This window comes from Rhinoderma darwinii, chromosome 9 (genome assembly GCF_050947455.1).
Source record: "Rhinoderma darwinii isolate aRhiDar2 chromosome 9, aRhiDar2.hap1, whole genome shotgun sequence".
NCBI lineage: Eukaryota > Metazoa > Chordata > Amphibia > Anura > Rhinodermatidae > Rhinoderma > Rhinoderma darwinii.
Genome location: NC_134695.1, coordinates 81,026,090 through 81,041,819, shown reverse-complemented (window position 1 = coordinate 81,041,819; position 15,730 = coordinate 81,026,090). Strand labels below are relative to the sequence as shown.

The 15,730-nt window shown below is 42.7% G+C and overlaps 1 protein-coding gene across 2 annotated transcripts in view; it reads left to right on the top strand.

Moving 5' to 3' along the window:
• Positions 1-15,730, top strand: part of IRF8 (interferon regulatory factor 8) — a 64,345-nt gene that overhangs the window by 35,732 nt on the left and 12,883 nt on the right. For both annotated transcript variants that reach the window (XM_075838290.1, XM_075838289.1), the window contains exons 2-4: positions 1,589-1,762; positions 13,617-13,800; positions 14,999-15,063. In XM_075838290.1, coding sequence (XP_075694405.1) covers positions 1,589-1,762; positions 13,617-13,800; positions 14,999-15,063 — 423 coding nt within the window. The remainder of the gene's footprint in view (positions 1-1,588; positions 1,763-13,616; positions 13,801-14,998; positions 15,064-15,730) is intronic.

The following is a 15,730-nucleotide window of genomic DNA, read 5'->3' as shown; positions in this document are numbered from 1 at the left end:
GTATGTACACAGTGACTCCACCAGCAGAATAGTGAGTGTAGCTCTGGAGTATAATACTGGATGTAACTCAGGATCAGTACAGGATAAGTAATGTAATGTATGTATACAGTGACTCCACCCGCAGAATAGTGAGTGCAGCTCTGGAGTATAATACAGGATAAGTAATGTAATGTATGTACACGGTGACTTCACCAGCAGAATAGTGAGTGCAGCTCTGGAGTATAATACAGGATGTAACTCACGATCAGTACAGGATAAGTAATGTAATGTATGTACACAGTGACTCCACCAGCAGAATAGTGAGTGCAGCTCTGGAGTATAATACAGGATGTAACTCAGGATCAGTACAGGATAAGTAATGTAATGTATGTATACAGTGACTCCACCAGCAGAATAGTGAGTGCAGCTCTGGAGTATAATACAGGATATAACTCAGGATCAGTACAGGATAAGTAATGTAATGTATGTACACAGTGACTCCACTAGCAGAATAGCGAGTGCAGCTCTGGAGTATAATACAGGATGTAACTCAGGATCAGTACAGGATAAGTAATGTAATGTATGTACACAGTGATTCCACCAGCAGAATAGTGAGTGCAGCTCTGGAGTATAATACAGGATGTAACTCAGGATCAGTATAGGATAAGTAATGTAATGTATGTACACAGTGATTCCACCAGCAGAATAGTGAGTGCAGCTCTGGAGTATAATACAGGATATAACTCAGGATCAGTACAGGATAAGTAATGTATGTACACAGTGACTCCACCAGCAGAATAGTGAGTGCAGCTCTGGAGTATAATACAGGATGTAACTCAGGATCAGTACAGGATAAGTAATGTAATGTATGTACACAGTGATTCCACCAGCAGAATAGTGAGTGCAGCTCTGGAGTATAATACAGGATGTAACTCAGGATCAGTATAGGATAAGTAATGTAATGTATGTACACAGTGATTCCACCAGCAGAATAGTGAGTGCAGCTCTGGAGTATAATACAGGATATAACTCAGGATCAGTACAGGATAAGTAATGTATGTACACAGTGACTCCACCAGCAGAATAGTGAGTGCAGCTCTGGAGTATAATACAGGATGTAACTCAGGATCAGTACAGGATAAGTAATGTAATGTATGTACACAGTGATTCCACCAGCAGAATAGTGAGTGCAGCTCTGGAGTATAATACAGGATGTAACTCAGGATCAGTATAGGATAAGTAATGTAATGTATGTACACAGTGACTCCACCAGCAGAATAGTGAGTGCAGCTCTGGAGTATAATACAGGATGGAATTCAGGATCAGTACAAGATAAATAATGTAATGTATCTACAATCTGATTTAACTGTTTATGTACATTTATTCTGTCTGTAAAATTGTGTTCAAATGTGACGTTTAGCTGTAAGCAAATATTGGAGCATTTGCCTTGTTCATTCAGTTACTTCCTCAGTATTACTATTGTGTGTGGATCAATACTGCATCTCAATAAAAGCTCATGTGGATCACTACCTGCATTGCACAAGGCTGGATAAGACATTGTTCTTTATTTTTAATAATTAACTCCTTATTTGACTTCTTTTCATGGTAGATGTGCGATCGTAATGGTGGCAGACGTCTCCGGCAGTGGCTGATTGAGCAAATCGACAGCTCCTTGTACCCAGGGCTCGTGTGGGAAAATGACAGCAAGACTCTCTTCCGTATTCCATGGAAACATGCTGGAAAGCAGGATTATAACCAGGAAGTGGACGCCTCTATATTTAAAGTAAATCACTCTTTGAAACGCTGAATTATTTTGGCATTGGTTTACATTTATATATTTGGGAGTTGCATATTCAGCAATTCTGTATTAAAATGTCATTATTAGAATTCGCTCCCTGTAGGAGCAAGAGAGTTCAGATTATGGAGCTTGGTGCAAACCATTAGATTGTGTAGTAGGAATATAAATTGTACTGCAGGATGGAGGCTGAATGCAGCATCCGGTGGGAAGCATCACGTCTAGATGGATACTGATTGCAGTGTGACCACTGAGACATTGTCATCATGTGTCAATAAACGGAGACACTCCCCATCTCCCGGGCTTTATATGTCATTATGTTTGATACCGAGCCCTTCCATGTCTTGTCACATACCTGATAATAAGATCTGCCAGGCTGTCGGCCTGTTTAACTACATGAGACTGTGTGGCTGCATGTCGTGGCTTAGGGTTTGGTTTGAACACCGTTGTATCTAGGTGATGTAGTTTGCATACTCTGCTTCTGGCATGGACAGGGTTAACAAGACATTCAGGTACTTCCCCTTTTACAGGGTAAATAAAACTTTCCATTCAAATCATCCATGCTGGTTTGGATGTTTGTTTGTGAATTGTTTGTGAAATGTTTGAGTAGTGTTGCTGTGTTGTTTCTGTAGTGTTGGTGTGTTGTTTCTGTAGTGTTGGTGTGTTGTTTCTGTAGTGTTGGTGTGTTGTTTCTGTAGTGTTGGTGTATTGTTTGTGTAGTGTTGGTGTGTTGTTTCTGTAGTGTTGGTGTGTTGTTTCTGTAGTGTTGCGGTGTTGTTTCTGTAGTGTTGGTGTATTGTTTGTGTAGTGTTGGTGTGTTGTTTGTGTAGTGTTGGTGTGCTGTTTGTGTAGTGTTGCGGTGTTGTTTCTGTAGTGTTTGTGTGTTGTTTCTGTAGTGTTGGTGTGTTGTTTCTGTAGTGTTGGTGTATTGTTTGTGTAGTGTTGGTGTGTTGTTTCTGTAGTGTTGGTGTATTGTTTCTGTAGTGTTGGTGTATTGTTTCTGTAGTGTTGGTGTGTTGTTTCTGTAGTGTTGGTGTGTTGTTTCTGTAGTGTTGGTGTGTTGTTTCTGTAGTGTTGGTGTGTTATTTCTGTAGTGTTGGTGTGTTGTTTCTGTAGTGTTGGTGTGTTGTTTCTGTAGTGTTGGTGTGTTGTTTCTGTAGTGTTGGTGTATTGTTTGTGTAGTGTTGGTGTGTTGTTTCTGTAGTGTTGGTGTGCTGTTTGTGTAGTGTTGCTGTGTTGTTTCTGTAGTGTTGGTGTATTGTTTCTGTAGTGTTGGTGTGTTGTTTCTGTAGTGTTGGTGTGCTGTTTGTGTAGTGTTGCTGTGTTGTTTCTGTAGTGTTGCTGTGTTGTTTCTGTAGTGTTGGTGTATTGTTTCTGTAGTGTTGGTGTGTTGTTTCTGTAGTGTTGGTGTATTGTTTGTGTAGTGTTGGTGTGTTGTTTCTGTAGTGTTGGTGTATTGTTTCTGTAGTGTTGGTGTGTTGTTTCTGTAGTGTTGGTGTGTTGTTTCTGTAGTGTTGGTGTGTTGTTTCTGTAGTGTTGGTGTGTTATTTCTGTAGTGTTGGTGTGTTGTTTCTGTAGTGTTGGTGTATTGTTTGTGTAGTGTTGGTGTGTTGTTTCTGTAGTGTTGGTGTATTGTTTCTGTAGTGTTGGTGTGTTGTTTGTGTAGTGTTGCTGTGTTGTTTCTGTAGTGTTGGTGTGTTGTTTCTGTAGTGTTGGTGTATTGTTTGTGTAGTGTTGGTGTGTTGTTTGTGTAGTGTTGGTGTATTGTTTCTGTAGTGTTGGTGTATTGTTTGAGTAGTGTTGCTGTGTTGTTTCTGTAGTGTTGGTGTGTTGTTTCTGTAGTGTTGCGGTGTTGTTTCTGTAGTGTTGGTGTGTTGTTTCTGTAGTGTTGGTGTATTGTTTGTGTAGTGTTGGTGTATTGTTTGTGTAGTGTTGGTGTATTGTTTGAGTAGTGTTGCTGTGTTGTTTCTGTAGTGTTGGTGTGTTGTTTCTGTAGTGTTGCGGTGTTGTTTCTGTAGTGTTGGTGTGTTGTTTCTGTAGTGTTGGTGTATTGTTTCTGTAGTGTTGGTGTGCTGTTTGTGTAGTGTTGCTGTGTTGTTTCTGTAGTGTTGGTGTGTTGTTTCTGTAGTGTTGGTGTATTGTTTCTGTAGTGTTGGTGTATTGTTTGTGTAGTGTTGGTGTGTTGTTTGAGTAGTGTTGCTGTGTTGTTTCTGTAGTGTTGGTGTGTTGTTTCTGTAGTGTTGCTGTGTTGTTTCTGTAGTGTTGGTGTGTTGTTTCTGTAGTGTTGGTGTCATGGGGTTCGTTACGTTAATACACGATCAACAGAGCCAGAGACGACAGGGCAACTCCAACAGGGTTTATTGCATCCAATGTTGACAGAACAAGTCACGTTCAATGCAGGAACAACACACAGTCCACAAGATAAGGTGATCACAGGAACATCTTCAGAGCGCTGGCCTCAGCTTCAGCTCTCCTGAAGGTCTAAATCCAGAAGATCCCCATCCTCCCCAGGACAAGCCCTTATATCCCCTCAGGGGGAGGAACATCTTTTCAGTTTCACTGTCTGTATGTGAGTTGTGGTCCTTTGTGCTATCATGTGTAATGCCACAGCAGGGATGAGGACACAATGGGGGAGATAATTGGATCACCTTTGTTTGCTGGTCTGCACCTGAGCTGAATATAACTGTGGTGCCTCCTGATGACCCCCTGTGGGGACTGGACAATGACAACACTTTAGGTCTTGTGGACTTCACCTCTGACTTGTCGGATTGTCCATAGGCTGGAGACGCGACCTGTGGTACTTGATTAGAGAGTCATCCCTCTCTGCTGAGGACTCACAATAAACCACACATAATGCACCATCACAACCTCTCCCCTCATATAATAAGTGAGCTGGCCATGTGGCCTACACAGGCCGCTGGCCACCTCACTCATAAGCCACTTATTACAGTTCAATAAGAACAGTCCACAGGCTGTAAAGAAAGTCCAGTGCACATGTATATCCGGGGCTAAGAGCAATGTCTGGAAACACAATCACAAAGTTCAAGACACTTCCACAAAAGTTCCACGTCATCTGTTCACTTTGGAAGAGCTGATCCGGTGGCCTCCAGGACAGTCCCGCCCGTGAGATGGAGTCTCTGGGGTCAGGGGGTTTCTTGGGACCTTTTATCCAGTTTACAGGTTTCTGCAGACTCCACATGGCCCATCCAGACGCTTTCCTCCCCACTGCATCCCACCACAATATATTGGGTAATGCTGGCCGGCTATCTGACCCATCACCCAGGCAAAGATCATTCCAGAAAATACAGTCACTATTCAGAATTGTAGTGAGTCCAGAGAAGTTGGTGGCAGAAGATGGGGAGATAGAAGTCCAACCGTTTTTAGAAAACAAGGGCCTTGGGCATATTTGAAAAGGGTCTGAAGTCTCACCATCATGAAGGTCACCACTGCTGTTGGGACCAGTGTCTTGCTGTCCTTCGCAGACCTGCTCCCCCAATGATCCTTCTTCCACCTTAGAACTCGCTGACACTCCAGTGTCATCCTCATCCAGGTTGGAAGACTGTTTGCCTGGAGAGTCAATACTGACTGTAACATCCCCATAATCATTGGACTCAGACAAATCAGACCTCAAGGTAACAATACAGTTGGGTTCCTCAACCTCTTGGAAATCCTGGGGTGAAGGGAATGCAGGAAACACATTGCCAGGAGAAGCACAAACATCATTGCTCACTAGTGGGGCTGTATCGTGTGACTTAACCTCAGTTGGGCTTTCAGAACTGGCACTGGTGATCTCAGTGCCAAAGATTTCAGGAGGTCTAGTGCTAGCCATATCGCCTGTGTCCTCATCATCCACACCAGTGCCACTTACATCTCCTGTATCTTCATCGTCCACACCAGTGCTAGCCACATCTCCTGCATCTTCATCATCCACAGGACCCGTTTCTGCAGATACCCTGACATCCTCTGTATGCACTCCTTCCAGTCCTGAATCAAGCCCAGAATCCTTTACTTCCTCCTGGTGCTCCCATGTCTTATGGTATAAGCTTCCCACAGACTTCACATCACTCACCTCAGGACACTCTGGAGCTTTCTCTGGAGATCTGTAGCGATCCGAGCCTGGAGCAGCAGCACAATCCTTATAACACTGTGCTGGCCGTTCACACCATGTTTGCGGCACCTCTCGCTCCGCTGTTGCCAGACACCAATTCCAGTCCCAGTCCCAGAACTTATCATCCTTGGAGGCCAAACATCCCAGAGCATCCATGGTCTCCTGGTGCAACTCCCGAGCTCGCACAAGGACTTGTTCCTTCCTTGCCATAGTTAGAGCCTTATCCCAAGCCCAACATTCAATGTCTTCTGTAAACTTTGGTCCAAGGCAGTCCATTGCCTCCTGGTAAAATACAATTGCTCTCCTCACGATAGACATCCTGGTGTTCAGACCTCTGTCCATCTCTCCTGCACTCTGTTGATCCCACTTCTGACACCAGTTGTCATGGGGTTCGTTACATTAATACACGATCAACAGAGCCAGAGACGACAGGGCAACTCCAACAGGGTTTATTGCATCCAATGTTGACAGAACAAGTCACGTTCAATGCAGGAACAACACACAGTCCACAAGATAAGGTAGTCACAGGAACATCTTCAGAGCGCTGGCCTCAGCTTCAGCTCTCCTGAAGGTCTAAATCCAGAAGATCCCCATCCTCCCCAGGACAAGCCCTTATATCCCCTCAGGGGGAGGAACATCTTTTCAGTTTCACTGTCTGTATGTGAGTTGTGGTCCTTTGTGCTATCATGTGTAATGCCACAGCAGGGATGAGGACACAATGGGGGAGATAATTGGATCACCTTTGTTTGCTGGTCTGCACCTGAGCTGAATATAACTGTGGTGCCTCCTGATGACCCCCTGTGGGGACTGGACAATGACAACACTTTAGGTCTTGTGGACTTCACCTCTGACTTGTCGGATTGTCCATAGGCTGGAGACGCGACCTGTGGTACTTGATTAGAGAGTCATCCCTCTCTGCTGAGGACTCACAATAAACCACACATAATGCACCATCACAACCGGTGTATTGTTTGTGTAGTGTTGGTGTGTTGTTTGTGTAGTGTTGGTGTATTGTTTCTGTAGTGTTGGTGTATTGTTTGAGTAGTGTTGCTGTGTTGTTTCTGTAGTGTTGGTGTGTTGTTTCTGTAGTGTTGCGGTGTTGTTTCTGTAGTGTTGGTGTGTTGTTTCTGTAGTGTTGGTGTATTGTTTGTGTAGTGTTGGTGTATTGTTTGTGTATTGTTTCTGTAGTGTTGGTGTATTGTTTGAGTAGTGTTGCTGTGTTGTTTCTGTAGTGTTGGTGTGTTGTTTCTGTAGTGTTGCGGTGTTGTTTCTGTAGTGTTGGTGTGTTGTTTCTGTAGTGTTGGTGTATTGTTTCTGTAGTGTTGGTGTGCTGTTTGTGTAGTGTTGCTGTGTTGTTTCTGTAGTGTTGGTGTGTTGTTTCTGTAGTGTTGGTGTATTGTTTGTGTAGTGTTGGTGTATTGTTTGTGTAGTGTTGGTGTGTTGTTTGAGTAGTGTTGCTGTGTTGTTTCTGTAGTGTTGGTGTGTTGTTTCTGTAGTGTTGGTGTGTTGTTTGAGTAGTGTTGGTGTATTGTTTCTGTAGTGTTGGTATATTGTTTGAGTAGTGTTGCTGTGTTGTTTCTGTAGTGTTGGTGTGTTGTTTCTGTAGTGTTGCGGTGTTGTTTCTGTAGTGTTGGTGTGTTGTTTCTGTAGTGTTGGTGTGTTGTTTCTGTAGTGTTGGTGTGTTGTTTGAGTAGTGTTGCTGTGTTGTTTCTGTAGTGTTGGTGTATTGTTTGAGTAGTGTTGCTGTGTTGTTTCTGTAGTGTTGGTGTGTTGTTTCTGTAGTGTTGGTGTGTTGTTTCTGTAGTGTTGGTGTGTTGTTTCTGTAGTGTTGGTGTGTTGTTTCTGTAGTGTTGGTGTGTTGTTTCTGTAGTGTTGGTGTATTGTTTGTGTAGTGTTGGTGTGTTGTTTCTGTAGTGTTGGTGTGCTGTTTGTGTAGTGTTGCTGTGTTGTTTCTGTAGTGTTGGTGTATTGTTTGTGTAGTGTTGGTGTATTGTTTCTGTAGTGTTGGTGCATTGTTTGAGTAGTGTTGCTGTGTTGTTTCTGTAGTGTTGGTGTGTTGTTTCTGTAGTGTTGGTGTGTTTTTTCTGTAGTGTTGGTGTATTGTTTGTGTAGTGTTGGTGTGTTGTTTCTGTAGTGTTGGTGTGTTATTTCTGTAGTGTTGGTGTGTTGTTTCTGTAGTGTTGGTGTGTTGTTTCTGTAGTGTTGGTGTGTTATTTCTGTAGTGTTGGTGTGTTGTTTCTGTAGTGTTGGTGTGCTGTTTGTGTAGTGTTGCTGTGTTGTTTCTGTAGTGTTGGTGTATTGTTTGTGTAGTGTTGGTGTATTGTTTGTGTAGTGTTGGTGTATTGTTTCTGTAGTGTTGGTGTATTGTTTGTGTAGTGTTGCTGTGTTGTTTCTGTAGTGTTAGTGTGTTGTTTCTGTAGTGTTGGTGTGTTGTTTCTGTAGTGTTGGTGTGTTGTTTCTGTAGTGTTGGTGTATTGTTTCTGTAGTGTTGGTGTGTTGTTTCTGTAGTGTTGGTGTGTTGTTTCTGTAGTGTTGGTGTGTTGTTTCTGTAGTGTTAGTGTGTTGTTTCTGTAGTGTTGGTGTATTGTTTCTGTAGTGTTGCGGTGTTGTTTCTGTAGTGTTGCGGTGTTGTTTCTGTAGTGTTGCGGTGTTGTTTCTGTAGTGTTGGTGTGTTGTTTCTGTAGTGTTGGTGTGTTGTTTCTGTAGTGTTGCGGTGTTGTTTCTGTAGTGTTGCGGTGTTGTTTCTGTAGTGTTGCGGTGTTGTTTCTGTAGTGTTGGTGTGTTGTTTCTGTAGTGTTGCGGTGTTGTTTCTGTAGTGTTGCGGTGTTGTTTCTGTAGTGTTGGTGTGTTGTTTCTGTAGTGTTGGTGTGTTGTTTCTGTAGTGTTGGTGTGTTGTTTCTGTAGTGTTGGTGTGTTGTTTCTGTAGTGTTGGTGTGTTGTTTCTGTAGTGTTGGTGTGTTGTTTCTGTAGTGTTGGTGTATTGTTTGTGTAGTGTTGGTGTGTTGTTTCTGTAGTGTTGGTGTGCTGTTTGTGTAGTGTTGCTGTGTTGTTTCTGTAGTGTTGGTGTATTGTTTCTGTAGTGTTGGTGTATTGTTTGTGTAGTGTTGGTGTGCTGTTTGTGTAGTGTTGCTGTGTTGTTTCTGTAGTGTTGGTGTGTTGTTTCTTTAGTGTTGGTGTATTGTTTGTGTAGTGTTGCTGTGTTGTTTCTGTAGTGTTGCGGTGTTGTTTCTGTAGTGTTGGTGTGTTGTTTCTGTAGTGTTGGTGTGTTGTTTCTGTAGTGTTGCTGTGTTGTTTCTGTAGTGTTGGTGTGTTGTTTCTGTAGTGTTGGTGTGTTGTTTCTGTAGTGTTGCGGTGTTGTTTCTGTAGTGTTGCGGTGTTGTTTCTGTAGTGTTGCGGTGTTGTTTCTGTAGTGTTGCGGTGTTGTTTCTGTAGTGTTGCGGTGTTGTTTCTGTAGTGTTGGTGTGTTGTTTCTGTAGTGTTGGTGTATTGTTTGAGTAGTGTTGCTGTGTTGTTTCTGTAGTGTTGCTGTGTTGTTTCTGTAGTGTTGGTGTGTTGTTTCTGTAGTGTTGGTGTGTTGTTTCTGTAGTGTTGGTGTATTGTTTGTGTAGTGTTGCTGTGTTGTTTCTGTAGTGTTGGTGTATTGTTTCTGTAGTGTTGGTGTATTGTTTGTGTAGTGTTGGTGTGTTGTTTCTGTAGTGTTGCGGTGTTGTTTCTGTAGTGTTGGTGTGCTGTTTGTGTAGTGTTGCTGTGTTGTTTCTGTAGTGTTGGTGTGTTGTTTCTGTAGTGTTGGTGTATTGTTTGTGTAGTGTTGCTGTGTTGTTTCTGTAGTGTTAGTGTGTTGTTTCTGTAGTGTTGGTGTGTTGTTTCTGTAGTGTTGGTGTGTTGTTTCTGTAGTGTTGGTGTATTGTTTCTGTAGTGTTGGTGTATTGTTTGTGTAGTGTTGGTGTGTTGTTTCTGTAGTGTTGGTGTGCTGTTTGTGTAGTGTTGCTGTGTTGTTTCTGTAGTGTTGGTGTATTGTTTCTGTAGTGTTGGTGTATTGTTTGTGTAGTGTTGGTGTATTGTTTGAGTAGTGTTGCTGTGTTGTTTCTGTAGTGTTGGTGTGTTGTTTCTGTAGTGTTGGTGTGTTGTTTCTGTAGTGTTGCGGTGTTGTTTCTGTAGTGTTGGTGTGTTGTTTCTGTAGTGTTGGTGTATTGTTTGAGTAGTGTTGCGGTGTTGATTCTGTAGTGTTGGTGTGTTGTTTCTGTAGTGTTGGTGTATTGTTTGAGTAGTGTTGCTGTGTTGTTTCTGTAGTGTTGGTGTGTTGTTTCTGTAGTGTTGGTGTGTTGTTTCTGTAGTGTTGGTGTGTTGTTTCTGTAGTGTTGGTGTATTGTTTGTGTAGTGTTGGTGTGTTGTTTCTGTAGTGTTGGTGTGCTGTTTGTGTAGTGTTGCTGTGTTGTTTCTGTAGTGTTGGTGTATTGTTTCTGTAGTGTTGGTGTATTGTTTGTGTAGTGTTGGTGTGCTGTTTGTGTAGTGTTGCTGTGTTGTTTCTGTAGTGTTGGTGTGTTGTTTCTGTAGTGTTGGTGTATTGTTTGTGTAGTGTTGCTGTGTTGTTTCTGTAGTGTTAGTGTGTTGTTTCTGTAGTGTTGGTGTGTTGTTTCTGTAGTGTTGGTGTGTTGTTTCTGTAGTGTTGGTGTATTGTTTGTGTAGTGTTGGTGTGTTGATTCTGTAGTGTTGGTGTGTTGTTTGTGTAGTGTTGCTGTGTTGTTTCTGTAGTGTTGCTGTGTTGTTTCTGTAGTGTTGGTGTATTGTTTGTGTAGTGTTGGTGTGTTGTTTGTGTAGTGTTGTTGTGCTGTTTGTGTAGTGTTGCTGTGTTGTTTCTGTAGTGTTGGTGTGTTGTTTCTGTAGTGTTGGTGTGTTGTTTCTGTAGTGTTGGTGTGTTGTTTCTGTAGTGTTGGTGTATTGTTTGTGTAGTGTTGGTGTGTTGATTCTGTAGTGTTGGTGTGTTGTTTGTGTAGTGTTGCTGTGTTGTTTCTGTAGTGTTGGTGTATTGTTTGTGTAGTGTTGGTGTGTTGTTTGTGTAGTGTTGGTGTGCTGTTTGTGTAGTGTTGGTGTGTTGTTTCTGTAGTGTTGGTGTATTGTTTCTGTAGTGTTGGTGTGTTGTTTCTGTAGTGTTGGTGTGTTGTTTCTGTAGTGTTGGTGTGCTGTTTGTGCAGTGTTGCTGTGTTGTTTCTGTAGTGTTGGTGTATTGTTTCTGTATTGTTGGTGTATTGTTTGTGTAGTGTTGGTGTATTGTTTCTGTAGTGTTGGTGCATTGTTTGAGTAGTGTTGCTGTGTTGTTTCTGTAGTGTTGGTGTGTTGTTTCTGTAGTGTTGGTGTATTGTTTGTGTAGTGTTGCTGTGTTGTTTCTGTAGTGTTGGTGTATTGTTTCTGTAGTGTTGGTGTATTGTTTGTGTAGTGTTGGTGTATTGTTTCTGTAGTGTTGGTGTATTGTTTGAGTAGTGTTGCTGTGTTGTTTCTGTAGTGTTGCGGTGTTGTTTCTGTAGTGTTGGTGTGTTGTTTCTGTAGTGTTGCGGTGTTGTTTCTGTAGTGTTGGTGTGTTGTTTCTGTAGTGTTGCGGTGTTGTTTCTGTAGTGTTGGTGTATTGTTTGAGTAGTGTTGCTGTGTTGTTTCTGTAGTGTTGGTGTGTTGTTTGTGTAGTGTTGGTGTGTTGTTTCTGTAGTGTTGGTGTGTTGTTTCTGTAGTGTTGGTGTATTGTTTGTGTAGTGTTGGTGTGTTGTTTCTGTAGTGTTGGTGTGTTGTTTCTGTAGTGTTGGTGTGTTGTTTGTGTAGTGTTGGTGTGTTTCTGTAGTGTTGGTGTGTTGTTTCTGTAGTGTTGGTGTATTGATTGTGTAGTGTTGGTGTGTTGTTTGAGTAGTGTTGGTGTGTTGTTTCTGTAGTGTTGGTGTGTTGTTTCTGTAGTGTTGGTGTATTGTTTGAGTAGTGTTGCTGTGTTGTTTCTGTAGTGTTGGTGTGTTGTTTCTGTAGTGTTGGTGTATTGTTTGAGTAGTGTTGCTGTGTTGTTTCTGTAGTGTTGGTGTGTTGTTTGTGTAGTGTTGGTGTATTGTTTCTGTAGTGTTGCTGTGTTGTTTCTGTAGTGTTGGTGTATTGTTTGTGTAGTGTTGGTGTGTTGTTTGAGTAGTGTTGGTGTAGTGTTGGTGCATTGATTGTGTAGTGTTGGTGTATTGTTTGTGTAGTGTTTGTGTATTGTTTGTGCAGTGTTGGTGTATTGTTTGTGTATTGTTTGTGCAGTGTTGGTGTGTTGTTTGTGCAGTGTTGGTGTGTTGTTTGTGCAGTGTTGGTGTGTTGTTTGGATACACTTTAAGGCTCTCGAAATTCCTTTCTTGTAATTATCCTCGTCATCAAATTATTAAAGAAAATCTCCAGCAGGGGAAGATATAAATAAATATAGATACTCACCTGACTCTACAATCCTGCACTGGGTCCCGGCCCGCCATCTTCTTCTCTTTGGTACTGGATGCTGTGAATTCTTGCCTCCAGCTCTTTTTTCCCATGTGGATAAGTATATGATATTCTACAGTCACTCTTCTGTTACTGAGCAGTGACTAGTACATATCGGTGCTTCTAATTAGCAATCAATATGCTAAGAAATGATTCATTAATAAATCTACAAGAACATAAGTCATTACACTGGGACCTTCTAATGTGGACTGCTTTGCATTAAATAACTTTGCTTTAACCTGTGTGTATAATGTTTTAACAAATGTTCAATCTGGATTCATTTTCTGATGACATAAAAACTGTGATACAAGAGAAGAATAGTCTGGCGGATGAGAGTTGGAGCCGGGCCCTGGTTGTGTATTGGGGAACAGTAGCTTCTAGTTTGTTTGTATTGGCAGAGGAGTCTGGTCCAGGGTCCTTCTGTTTTCTGTGCGGTTGTTTGTCTGGCACCAGTGTGATCACTTTCATGGGGCTGTGAGACGCAGGTTGTTATTCGAAGTGCAGTGATTTGACGGCTGCAAACAGCTATGGCATCTACATGGTTAATCTCTTCTATGATCCTGAGGTGCCTGGGATTCTCAATCTTCCAGCAGAGGGAATCTGGGAACTGGTCTCATCTCTCTGGGTATCTGACTGTAAAAGACTCTCTCTTGTGTTTTTATGACACTGGGCTTTTACTGCAGCCCTTGATAAGGTTTCTTAGATGATTTTCCAGTAAGGAGTTGGACTGCTGTAATAGGGAGGTGTCCAGGTTGCTTAGAACACGCTGCCAGTATTTATCCTGCAGACGTTTCCAGGATTATATGCTATATTTGACTGTGTTGTTCCTCTAGAGCCGGCCATACACCGGGCAGTTTTTCCTGTCTCTACATTACCTTAGATCCTCATCCCTTTCATGTATCTATGGACATCTGTCCATGTCCTCTTAGGCTTCAGTATTCCAGTGCATCCTCATCTTTCTCCCAGATCAGTGCAGATTCCTCTTCTAGGACCCTGCCTACCAGATATTTGCTGCATGTCAAATGAATGAGATGAGTTTTTAGATAATAGATTCCTGTTATGAGAGAAGCGGTGATGGGGGACTGGTAGCTGCTTATCTTACCTTGCTCTATCGCGCCCCCCTGCTCGTTTGACTGAGTGGATTGGAGAAAAGGTCTCTGCCACTAAAGTGAAATATAAAGTAAATAGTTCACTGTTTGAGGTTTGTTTTAAGGGGCTAGTGAATGTAAAGAACCCGTTTCATCCCTCTCTTTGTAGGCTTGGGCGATATTCAAAGGGAAATTCAAAGAAGGAGATAGAGCGGAGCCAGCCACTTGGAAGACTCGATTACGTTGTGCCTTAAACAAAAGTCCCGACTTTGAAGAAGTAACAGAAAGATCCCAGCTGGATATCTCTGAACCCTACAAGGTTTACAGGATTGTCCCAGAAGAAGAGCAAAAGGGTGAGACAATGCTGCAGACAGTGGGGATAGCTGCATCTAAAAGAGTGTTTCCCCTTAAAATCCCACAATAAAAATCCCAGTAAATATAAGTTGGGTGCTTTCCAGGGCACAGATGTGCATCTTCCACAGAGGTTGTCACCCTGCTTTACTGGTCTTGACCTACCTGGATTATATCGTTTATTACACCCTAGTCCCATGTTGCTTTGATCGTCATATGTTGGCATAGGGTCAGACAGACTTATGTCAGCTTCATGAATAAGTTAACATGAAGAGTGAAGTCATAAGCACAGGGCCATTTATTATCAGGTTAAAAGCTTAAAAAAACAAACTGATAGTAAATAGCTCTTAAAAAATAGATAAAATCTGGGCCAAATACCCATCGCATGTCATCCCCAGGACTGATGTTACTGCGATGCTGGTCATACAGGATTAGATATGTCTCACACTATGAGCGGGATAGTCCTTGGTGGGAAACATTGCACTGTGCATTGACTCAAAAAGTAAATGATATGATTGTAAAGTCTATTCCTATCAACCGAGGAAGATCTTGTAGCCGGAGCGATAAGAGCCCCGATCAGTGGAGCAGAGCGATAAGAGCCCCGATCAGTGGAGCAGAGCGATAAGAGCCCCGATCAGTGGAGCAGAGCGATAAGAGCCCCGATCAGTGGAGCAGAGCGATAAGAGCCCCGATCAGTGGAGCAGAGCGATAAGAGCCCCGATCAGTGGAGCAGAGCGATAAGAGCCCCGATCAGTGGAGCAGAGCGATAAGAGCCCCGATCAGTGGAGCAGAGCGATAAGAGCCCCGATCAGTGGAGCAGAGCGATAAGAGCCCCGATCAGTGGAGCAGAGCGATAAGAGCCCCGATCAGTGGAGCAGAGCGATAAGAGCCCCGATCAGTGGAGCAGAGCGATAAGAGCCCCGATCAGTGGAGCAGAGCGATAAGAGCCCCGATCAGTGGAGCAGAGCGATAAGAGCCCCGATCAGTGGAGCAGAGCGATAAGAGCCCCGATCAGTGGAGCAGAGCGATAAGAGCCCCGATCAGTGGAGCGATACGACCGTTATTAGTACCATAGATCTAACAATTACCATTAATGACTATAAAGTTGTTTGGTTCATTAACTATTATTTTTCCTTCTTATGTACTTTACTGGTTATAACATAGATGATGGATTCTTTATCATTGTTTTCGGTTCTTTAGGTAAGCTGGGGGGCGGCTGTATGAATGAAGTCACAGATATGGACTGCAGCTCATCGGAAATAGAGGTGAGAAGACAGACTAATAAGGAGACAACTCTGCTACCAAATCATGCGTCAATCTAGGAATGAAACGACCCTGAACGCTTTTACCAGACACTTGTGATCCGTTATGACTGTAATATCATAGCTGTAGAATTTCATAACTATTTCCTTGACCACATTCATTCATGTAACCTATATGAATCATCACAAATCACACGGTACGTTGTTAGGCCTTATGCAACACAATGACAGTGCGGGAGATGGATTCATACTGGTGCGCCAGATCTCTCACCAAGGTTAGACGACCGTATATTTCAAATGGTGTAAAAGCCTTTAAACCAGAGCAGTAGGAATTGCAGAAGTAGAAATTGCAAGTTGGAGCCAGCACCTTGGGGGACACATGAGCCAGCCATATAAGAAAGTAGGAGTTTAAGGGTATGTTCGCACAACCTATTTTTGGCCGTTTTTTGGGCTGTAAACGTCCGAAAAACGGCAGAAAAAATGGAAGCAGAACGCCTCCAAACATCTGCCCATTGATTTCAATGGGAAAACGGCTTTCTGTTCCGACGGAGCGTTTTTAGCGGCGTTTTTTGACGCGTAAAAAAACCGGCTGCGAAAAAGAAATGCAGGACACTTCTTGGGACGTTTTGGAGCCGTTTTCCATAGACTCTATAAGAAAAAGATCCAAAAA